This window comes from Rhamphochromis sp. 'chilingali', assembly GCF_963969265.1.
Source record: "Rhamphochromis sp. 'chilingali' genome assembly, chromosome: 4".
In the NCBI taxonomy this organism is placed as follows: Eukaryota; Metazoa; Chordata; class Actinopteri; order Cichliformes; family Cichlidae; genus Rhamphochromis; species Rhamphochromis sp. 'chilingali'.
Genome location: NC_137948.1, coordinates 37,213,284 through 37,224,545, shown reverse-complemented (window position 1 = coordinate 37,224,545; position 11,262 = coordinate 37,213,284). Strand labels below are relative to the sequence as shown.

Below are 11,262 nucleotides of genomic sequence, written 5' to 3'. Positions count from 1 at the left end.
TTGTTGTTTGGTTTTTTTGCCCTTTATCACTTTCTTATTCGCCGCTGTTTTCCTTTCCCTCTTTCTTTCTCCCTTTTCTTTTCCCCAGTCATGTCTGTCCCATATTTAGCAAGTGAAAATAAAATAAAATAAACAATAAAAGGTGAATCAAATAGACCAATACGGCAAGGCTGGGATGGTCCATTTGGTAAAGTAAATCCGTTGGGCATCTTTCTTTGCCTTTAGACAATAATTCTGATGACAAAAGAACCAAACGGGACAGGCGAACCCCCCCCCCCCCCCCCAAAAAAACCAAATATTTATAGCCAATTAAAAAGAAGAAAAGGGCACATTTGTTCGTTTTCTCTGTTGCTTCATTTCTTTGGTGTACTATGAATGGATGGAAAAGCTGTAAAAATGATTCTTATATATATATATATATATATATATATATATATCCTATTCATGGAGGGTTTCACCCCAAGTCCAGCACCCTGAGGCTGTACGCTAAGCGGAAGGAAGGGGGCCGGGGACTGGTGAGTGTCAGCACCACAGTCCAGGATGAGACAACGAACATCCAAGAATACATTGGGAAGATGGCCCCAACTGACCGAGTGCTCAGTGAATACCTCAGGCAGCAGAAACCCAAGAAAGAGGAGGGAGACGAGGAACCATCATGGAAGGACAGGCCCCTGCACGGTATGTACCACCGGCAGATAGAGGAGGTGGCTGATATCCAGAAATCCTACCAGTGGCTGGACAAAGCTGGACTGAAAGACAGCACAGAGGCACTAATCATGGCAGCACAAGAACAAGCTCTGAGCACAAGATCCATAGAGGCTGGGGTCTATCACACCAGGCAAGACCCCAGGTGCAGGCTGTGTAAAGATGCCCCAGAGACAATCCAGCACATAACAGCAGGGTGCAAGATGCTAGCAGGCAAGGCATACATGGAACGCCATAACCAAGTGGCCGGCATAGTGTACAGGAACATCTGTGCCGAGTATAACCTGGAAGTCCCGAGGTCAAAATGGGAGATGCCCCCAAGGGTGGTGGAGAATGACCGAGCTAAGATCCTGTGGGACTTCCAGATACAGACGGACAAAATGGTGGTGGCTAACCAACCGGACATAGTGGTGGTAGACAAACAGAAGAAGACGGCCGTAGTGATCGATGTAGCGGTTCCGAATGACAGCAATATCAGGAAGAAGGAACACGAGAAGCTGGAGAAATACCAAGGGCTCAGAGAAGAGCTCGAGAGGATGTGGAGGGTGAAGGTAACGGTGGTCCCCGTGGTAATCGGAGCACTAGGTGCGGTGACTCCCAAGATAGGCGAGTGGCTCCAGCAGATCCCGGGAACAACATCGGAGATCTCTGTCCAGAAGAGCGCAGTCCTGGGAACAGCTAAGATACTGCGCAGGACCCTCAAGCTCCCAGGCCTCTGGTAGAGGACCCGAGCTTGAAGGATAAACCGCCCGCAGGGGCGTGCTGGGTGTTTTTTATATATATATATTTACTTATATATTTACTTATATATTTACTTATTACTTGCAGTTACTGAAATTACAAAAAAGAACAAAAAAACCCTGCTTACTATTTACCATTTAAAATAAAAACAGACAAGTATGAAATAGACAACAGAAATATCTGTCGGCATATGCAGGTCCAGTTTAGAACAGAGCATCTTCAAAGCTGCGCTGTTTTAAAGTGGACCTGTGATTTTAATAAAGCAGGATATTGTATACAGTGGATAAGAGACGGTGAAATAACGGCATTGTTAGCAGAAGAAAGAGTCCCATCTCCTCTGTGTTTGTTGTAATCCAGTCTTCTCTGTTTGGTGTTGTGGTTGCTTCTCAAACTATGTTTCCCTTCCTTTCAAACTGTTGGTCCTTCCTGCTTTTATGAAAATATGGCAGTAAATATGATTGAGTTGTGATTCCTCTGAAGGCTCCTTTTGGCCATGTATTGCCAGTTATTGTAGCGCACATCAGAGCTGTTTACTGCACGTTACAAAGCCATACTGATGTTTTGAGTTAGGAGGACTCAGTTAACACAATGTGGACATAGCTCTTTCAAAGTGGGTCTCCTCAATGTCAGAGGTAGTAGACCGGAATGGCTTGGTTGACCAGGAGTTGTTGTGGTTCAGGACGTTAGGCCATCTGATCAGCAGGTTGGTGGTTTGAGTCCTGGCTGCTTCAGTCTGCATGCTAAAATGATTTGTTGGAGAAGTTCCTTGGACTGGCAACGTTAGTTAGAAAGTACTTAGACAAAACATAACTTTTTCAAATTAGATATATTGTATAAAGTACTTTGAGTCCTCAAGGGGAGTAGAAAAGTGCTCTGTATTTTATTTTGAAAGACTCACCCCTGTTCTTGAAGCACAGCTTCCTGCTGTGTTCTATAATAGATGCAGATCATTGTTCTTTTGTGAATGTCAGTCCTGACAGTCTTGCCTACTGTTTGCTGACAGGAAGCTCATTTTCATACACATATAGAGACTTTCTGAAGAGTCTGAATGTTTGTAAATGACAAAAAGCTATGTTGTCATTTTAAGGAATTAAAAAAAAAACTTTAAACTTTCTTTTCCACTTTGCTGTTATTTGCGTTGCCTCAAAATATAAACTTTTTTTTTTGCATTTTGAAGTACACCTACAAGAGAAACAGGGGTTCAAAAAGCAAAGTAAATGTCAAGTATATATGTCGTGATATCCTGCTGTGTCTTGTACCCCTGATATGACGCATGTTTAAGCTGCTATGCAGATCCTCACCGGATGTGCTTTATTTTGACAGCGGCGGGAGGAAATATTATTACCTGGTTCCTTGTAGCTTGACAGTGGCGACAGCGCAGAGCTGCAAGTGGAAAGTCAAATACATCTTTGCGCTTCTGGCTTTTTGCACAAAATGAGAGGAAATGCGAGTTTTTGCCTATGTGATCACAGCAGACACGAGTTTAGACCCTGATCGTGTGTGTGACTGACACGACTCTGAAACTGAAGCTGCACTTGTGAGAATTATCAGTTAATTGGGCCATTGAGGAACTGTAAAAAAGGAGGAAGACGAAGAAGTGATGGAGGACCCGTTACGAAATTAACCCAGAACTTAAAAAAATGACGTTGATTTTAAATAAGGCGGCTAAGAGCACGTTTTAAATGACCTACAACATTTAACTGAGATTCTTTTTTTTAATTTATTTTGCTTTACCATGCGTAACAGATGGATACGCCGGAGGTTGCTTGTCTTAATTTTCACCTTCTTCATCATTCTCTACGTGGATTTTCAGCTTCGAACCAGCAGCCTTCCCAAAGTTATAGTGGTTCACCATCCATCACCCGGTGCGATCCACCACCGGACCATCCAGCAGGCTACCTTCCTGGTCAGGGACGCGCAGAACCCGGCGAAAAGTACCAGAAGCAGCGGGGATACAGCATTGGCCGATGGAGGTCGCTCGGTGCCCGAGGACGCACATGTCAGCCAGCCCGAACTGAAGGTGGAGGACGTCTACATAGCTGTGAAAACCACCGGGAGGTTCCACAAGACGCGCCTCGCGCTTCTTTTGGAGACCTGGATCTCCAGAACCAAAGCGCACGTGAGTGTGATGTCTGTTTCCTGAAACATCTTACTCTTCTCATCACACAGCAGCTCCTGATTCAAGCAAACCACCAGATTTTTAAAAAAGATTTAAACTCTCTCCTATATTTAGTAGAACATTCGTTTAAAAATATTTACGCAATCACAGGAAGCTGTTGATTTAACTGAACCCGTGAACAAAACAGATAAAAGAGGAACTCCAATGCATTTATTAATCCTATAATGGTATGACAGAATGAAACTGATATAACACGTAAAGCTCAAGAGTTTAATTTCTTAGAAATATTTCAGGCAAAACAAAGAAGAAAAAAGTAAACATGTGATCTGTCAAACCATGTGCCATGACTCTAAAGATGAAGTGAAAACACTCACTTCCTTTCTGCTCTGGTGCTGCAGGTCTGATGGCTCATTAAAGTTAAATTTAGTTTCATTTGTTGATCACTTCATGCTAGTCTTGTCCCACTAGCATGAAGAAAAACACCCCAAACAAACAGAGAGTAACATAAAGAAATCAGTTCTGTTTTGGTTTTACAGTCTGCACGTCTCACTTCACGACTATGTAAGGGTCTATTTTTAAATATTGGCATAGAGTGTCAAACCTGTTAGAAAGCCTGATCTGTGAGGTATTGGGTATTCAGCTTAAAAGTCTTTTGCTACAGCTCATCCAACATTTTGAACATACAACAGTGGTGGTACTTGTGGTGCAGAATTTCAAAGGGGTTTGGGACATTTTTTTTCACCCTTTTCCTTCATCTGGGTAATTTCTGTTACTATACTTAGAAAACTAGTTACTGGCATGTATACAATACAATATATTTATTTTTTCAGGAACATATCTATCTTATACTTCAGTGGCATCAGCCTAAAGATGTTTGAGTTGTCTTTACCTGACCTTTAAAATCAGACTTCCTTTAGGTTCTGGAAACAACCCAAGTTACTCTGAGTCGCTTGTATCGGCTTAGAGGTTTTCATTGACCACTGTGCCTGTTTGTGTGTCAGTGCTGTCAAATATGCAAGTCAGTGAGCAGTTTCACTATTTAAAATTTCAGGATTCTTCTATTTAAATACACACATACAGTGTACAGAGTGTACATACAGAGTTCATTTCCTTTTTGACACCAGATGAAAGAGCTGAGGAAGCACATTTCTGTTAGCTTCTTTTCTTTTCACATCTCAGAGCGCTGAAAGACATTTTTAAAGACGCCTTGGTTTATACTCTTCCTCTTTCTCTTTGCAAACACAAAACAAAATGTTGCTTTAGCGTTTGTCGATGGTAGTGCCTGCACACAGTCACACACACACACACACACACACACACACACACACACACACACACACACACACACACACACACACACACACACACACACACACACACAGGCCCTATATTTATTTATCTATCTCTCTCTATATATGTATATCTATAGCTACACAATGACACAAAGATGCAACTACACACCCAGTGGTAGATGAAAACATACAGACGCATACACAGGAAGCTGCGCAGGCAGGCTGTCTCAGCCGAGGGGAAGCAGCCGCCGTGTAGTGACTCTGTTAACAATACTAAAACGGAAGCTGGTCATAGAAAAGGAAGTGTAGGGCTGATTGCAGAACAGAATGAACCCCATACCCACATATGCTTACACACACACACACACACACACACACACACACACACACACACACACACACACACACACACACACACACACACACACACACACACACACACACCTGGGGTGAAAAGTCAACCAGCTTGGCAGCAGCTTCCACAAAATATTGAAGCTAATCTGCTTAGACCTGACAGCAGCTGGCAACAGCTTGTTGGAAGCCCTAAAACAGTAAATACATTGTGATAATCCCTAATATGATCTTGGCCTCAGTCTAGCTTCGGATCTTCAAAAAATTCTATCACATCTTTCAGCACCAACAACAGAAATGATCTCAGAGGTGGAAACAGATATAAGTGGATGGAGAAATGGCTAACATCTTTAATGACCAATTTAGACATTTGGAGTAAAGGTTTTATGCTAAAAGTTAGAATTTTGGCCTCACGGTGGCGCAAGAGGACAAGTGAGGAGGATTTCAATCATTAAAATGTTTTGTTCCTGTGTACTCTATGGCTATGTATCCAGTAGAAGCTGAGATATTTCACATTCAGAGTGGAAAGTTTGATCTGGAGTGATGCACAGAGAAGAATTATCTCATTAAAAATTTAAAGCAAACCGTCAAAAAAGTTTTCGAATAGTTGTTACACTGTAAAATGAGCAATCTAGAAAGGTGGAGTTTTTCAGGAGTATAAATGTTGAAGAAAATATATCATCAAAGCACAAGTGTTATGGTACTAAATTTCCAGCTTTTAATATATATCTCAGTATATGAAGGATTATGAAACAAGAATGCCCCTAACTACTGAGCAGCATGCATTGTAGTATAAACCAAAAACAGGAGAGCATCTCATTTTAAAAGCTACAACAAATCATCATCTCAAGTCCCAAACTTGGAGATTGTCAAAAGAAGAAGTGATGCAACACAGTGGTAAACATGCCCCTGTCTCTTTATTTTATAAATGTTTAAATCACATTTTAAACCATTTTAATCCAACAGAAATGAGGATTTTTAACATTTGATATGTTTGACTTCTGTTATTTCTATTAAACATTGAGTGCCTTTTTTGTAGCGCATTATTCAGACACACGGTCATAAAAAATAATTAACTATGCTGTAATAGATACAAAGTGCTACACTGTGTGTTGTTCCTTGACAGTTGCCATCTTATAGACTAGTTTTAGTAAATCATTGGTATTTCACCTTACAACTCTAAATTGTTAATGGAGATTCAGTGTTTTATACCTGAAACTAAGTTCACTGATAAAGCTATCAGATCTGTGGTTCAGGTTATATATTGTGCACTTTTTAACTGCAATTTATTCTTGGTTTTGTTATTTCGGTTAGTCAGCATGCGAGAATGTGTGACCCTGTGCCTGGTTTCACAATTTCAGATTTTTTCTTACTCCCCAAAAACTGCCATTGGTATCAGCGTCAGTTTGGCCATAACAATTATAGAATGATTTTGCCCCCTTCTACTCTCAACAAATTTCCCATTCAAGCTTCTCAGAGTGCCACAGTTGAACAGACTGAGCATCCAAATGTCCGATTCAGAAGCCAGATTATCATCATCATACTACAAAGGAATCACTGAAATATTGATCAGAGCCCTTATTAAGATATATTGCAGTCATTTTGTATTATGGGGTGGTACAAATCTTACTTAATAGCCCTTTAAGAGTGTGAAAAACAAGTTCAGATTTATGCATTCCCACCTGACCTCAGTGAAACGTCCCTGCAAACTCTGTTTACGAGCCGCTCCAACTCCACGCTCTGTCGTTTTCGTTCCTCGTCCCAGGCTGACTGATTTCAGTGCAGGTGCTTTAGTTTGAGTTATGGCCAGAGGTGGAGAAACTAATTGTAATGGCAAAATTTTCTCTGGAGGATTTAGTGGCGTAGGTGGTGGTGGTTGTCGTGATGATAGCGGGGGGGAGGATTGATCCTGGTATCTCATTACTCCTCCTTCTCCTGCTTCAGTGATGGAGAGATGACAGGAAGGGATGAAAAAAGGTTAAAAAAGGCCTTTGGGAGAACTAGTGAGGGGGGGGATAGAGCTCCAGCTGTATTAAAATGACCAAAGTAATGATTTAGAGGCTGTTTGATGTCACTTCAAGGGAGAACGGGAGAGTGAGCGAGAGGAATAGAGAATATTATAATTTGATTGATGGACTGGGATGCTATAATAAAACAGTGTACTTAAGAATAGATGAAGCCTTTCTCTTTGAATGCAGCAGAGAGGATATTATGGAAACTCACTTTAATGTAAATACAGAGAAAAATACACATAATCACAGCTAGTAAAACGGTCAGACAGTGAGCCTGCCATTTTTAAACACATGAATTTGCACAGTTACCTCAAATTAACACTAGTATGGCATTTCCCTGGAAGCTTACACAATTTTATAGACTGAAAGTTAACTTACTGGATTAATTTTGGAGCTCTCGTTCACATTTTACACTTCCTTCACAACTCCCTGCCTTCACTAACTAGAAGTGGGACTTACCAGACATCATCCGATATGATCATAATACAATATTATTCCGATTTTGTAACATTTTTGCTAATTAATTACATTATAACAAGCAATTATTATTATTACAATGGTGTATGTTCATATTAACTGCTTCATACTGCTTGGTTTCACTGCTTTCTGCTATTGGCCATATACTGTGTGTACATGTATTAGTGCAACTGCAATCTACATAGTGCTGCACCTCCACGAGAGAGCGTGGTAGAGGAATGATGGAAGCAGTAACAGTGTTGAACAAGAGAAGCCTGCACACCCTAAGCAACAGAATAAATACTGAAGAGTGCAGTGTTTTCAGTGTCTGACGTCTTTCTGTAGGAGTGACAACGGTTAAAAGACAAAAAGGAAACAAAAAGGCAAATGAGGCTCCTGGTGAAATAATGGAGGTGCTGAATATAGTTTCCCCAGAGACACTCACTGTGGCTCAACCAAAAGCAGAGCAAAAGAAAAGTTGCAACTTTGCTTATATCTGAGCATTTCTGCATTGTGGTGTTTTGTAAAATTGTAAATAATGAGGAAAAGAAGGAAAGAAAAAACAGGTTACATATTGGTGCAGTGGGTGGCACCATCAATTACAATGAGAATGTCAGGCCCTTTCCAGCTGGGGCCTTTCTGGGTGGAGTTTTGCATGTTCTCCCCGTGCCTGTGTGGGTTCTCTGTAAGTACTCCAGCTTCCTCTCACAGTCCAAAGACATGCATGCTAGGCTAATAGCTGATTTTACATTGACTGTTAGTGTAACTGGTCAATCTCTATGTGACAGCCCTGAGACAGCTGAGCTGTGACAATAAAGCTGACATTTTCACACCACTAGATGTCAGTATTGCTCTTCTATCTATCTATCTATCTATCTATCTATCTATCTATCTATCTATCTATCTATCTATCTATCTATCTATCTATCTATCTATCTATCTATCTATCTATCTATCTATCTATCTATCTATCTATCTATCTATCTATCTATCTATCTATCTATCTATCTATCTATATAGTGATATGGGGGTCTGCCAAAGAAGAAACTGACTCAGCCATATCGTGCTGCTCTGACCACTCTGGATCATGATGCTGTGTGTGTATGTGTGTGTACAATGACTCATTGTTTTAGCTCACAGCAGGGAACCTTGTTTTTGTCACGTCGCATTGCTCCATCACATTGATCCTTGTGAGTATATGATGTGTTTGTGTTCTTGCTCTCTAATGAGAGTACTTTCAGGATGATGTGTTACAGATGTTGAGAAGAAGACAGATAACCAATCGAAGCTCCTGTTTTTAATTCCTTATCTTCTTTTATATTTCCTTTTTTCTTTTGTATAGACGTTCATTTTCACAGACACAGAGGATGTGGACCTAACTTCAGAAGGTAAGCAGCAATCTTGAATCTCATTCACACAAAAATTTAGATTTAAATCAGAATATTTATATATGTGGGCGCATGCAAATGTGTCTTCCATTCCTTATATGGGATGTTTCTCAGATAATGCTGGCGCACACAACCTTAAATATGTAAGCTCATTCTCTGTTTCAAGATGACAATGCCACAGTGTACAAATGCAACACCACAGACATCAGGAAGACTTCTAATACTGGCGTGCACACAGGAATGAGATGAAGTGACCCATAACTCTTACCCAAGGCTACAGGATAACTAGGCAGCTGCCTTAGGCATCCCCTGTTGAAATATTTTGTTATTGCTCCTGCGCTGCTCTTTAAAGTCTGCCACTAACACCCGCTATCAACACCACTGCTCATACTGCAGCAATAAACATGTGACACAAAGTGGAGACTGCAGGCAGGCAGTTAAAGGACTCTCCAACAATCTGCAACGAAAATTTACATTAAAATCAGACATTTTGATATTAATCGAGCAGCAATAAATCCAGATGTGCCCAGATGTTGTGAGAGTCACCAAAAATGAATGCAACATAACCTCACAGGAGCTGAAGTTGTGTTTTTGGAAGTCTTTTTTCCCCCTAAGAGTATTAGGAAGGATGAATATGAGCATGCCCATACAGAGAGAGGCGCATACATTTACTCATGTGGCACGACAGCAGTAACTTCATCAATTATTTAGTTACAAACACTAAAACCCCCAAACCATAGCCACAGCCCTGGCTTAACCAACTCTGTAAATGCTTGTTGTGACTGCAACAGTGCTTCGATTTCCAGCTGGCCTCTCATTTCTAGTCTGTTTTGCCGAGTAAAAATGACAACTGGGCAGACTGCAAGCCAGACCTCATCACCCTACATCAGTGACTGTTTTTTACAAATGCTCCTGTGGGTAAATTGAAGGGAATCCTTTCAATCTGGGTCCTAAATATCGTGGAGTGTCTTAAATAGATAAGTTAAGTGGAGGCTGAGCTGTCTACTCATGATGTTAGCTTGTTAGTTTTTTCCTTCTTCTGTTCACCCCTGTTATATTGTTTCCTCACTCTCTATCACACACATCTCTATCTTTATATTTTCTCTCCATTTCTAATATCACTTGTCAATCACAAACAGGGTTGATCATGGCTGATGGTAAAATAATGTACCATGCAGAATGGTATAATCATCAATACACCCAACCATGTGCAACTGCTTTGAAACAGATGGCATCCAGTAGTATCTCTTTCTCATCTCTCTCTGTCTGTCTCTGTCACCAGGTTATAACATGGTGGTAACAGACTGCCAGTCTGATCACAGTCAGCAGGCTCTGTCCTGCAAGATGTCTGCAGAGTACGACGGTTTCATGGCCTCAAACAAGAGGTGAGCCCGATTACGGTCTGTCTAACACCCTCTCTGCACCGGCTTTAAAGATCAGATTAAGATTGCAAACTTTAATGATCACCGTGGGGAAATCAGACCGTTACAGCAGCACTTAGTGCGGCAAGAAATCAAAGAAGTAAATTATGTTCCAGGGTTACAGAGGCATAAACAGAGGTGAGGATTATTACAGTCACACTTATTACAACAGTAATCTTTGAGGAGTTTAAAAGACTGGAATTTATTTAAGCATAACCTGTGCATTAATCGATCATCTTAACTACCTTTTCTGTGCGGTGCTGTCCAACTTGTAAAGGTATGAAGAACAGCCTTTTATGTTTTTATTTTTTATGCATTTGTAATAAAATGAATATAATTAAAAATATTATTAATATTAGGTTCGGAGGACAGACTTGTTTAGAAATTCTTGGAATTCTTTGAAAGAGGAGGAATTTCTTTGCCTTTTTCTGGTTCCTTCATTTCCTCTTCCATCTGCTGTTTTAAATGAATGAGTCTGTCCATCCATTCATCTGTGGCTTTTTCCTCTGCACCAAAATTCTCCTTCAGGGTTCTAATTGATTGTAGGAGCCTGGAAGTTTCTCCTGCGCTCCTGGCTACTTTCATTTTCCATGTCCTTTTGTGCCTGAAGTACTGATGTGGTCTGTCTGTGCTCAGCCAGGAGACGGCACTGGTCCTCCTCTCAAATATCATCTTTGGTCCTGTAGCATTCTGTGAATGTGGGCCAGTACAGCCTTACACCTGCTGTGATAAGTCTGTCTGAGCCTTCCTCTTAGTGTTTTTAACACTAAGATTGTC

At 40.8% G+C, this 11,262-nt stretch overlaps 1 protein-coding gene across 1 annotated transcript in view; it reads left to right on the top strand.

Moving 5' to 3' along the window:
* The first annotated feature begins 2,880 nt into the window (after positions 1-2,880).
* The window catches only part of mfng (MFNG O-fucosylpeptide 3-beta-N-acetylglucosaminyltransferase), a 29,892-nt gene continuing 21,510 nt past the window's right edge, over positions 2,881-11,262 (top strand). The window contains exons 1-3 of the mRNA XM_080880998.1: positions 2,881-3,565; positions 9,019-9,064; positions 10,347-10,449. Coding sequence (XP_080737124.1) covers positions 3,182-3,565; positions 9,019-9,064; positions 10,347-10,449 — 533 coding nt within the window. The 5' untranslated portion in view covers positions 2,881-3,181. The remainder of the gene's footprint in view (positions 3,566-9,018; positions 9,065-10,346; positions 10,450-11,262) is intronic.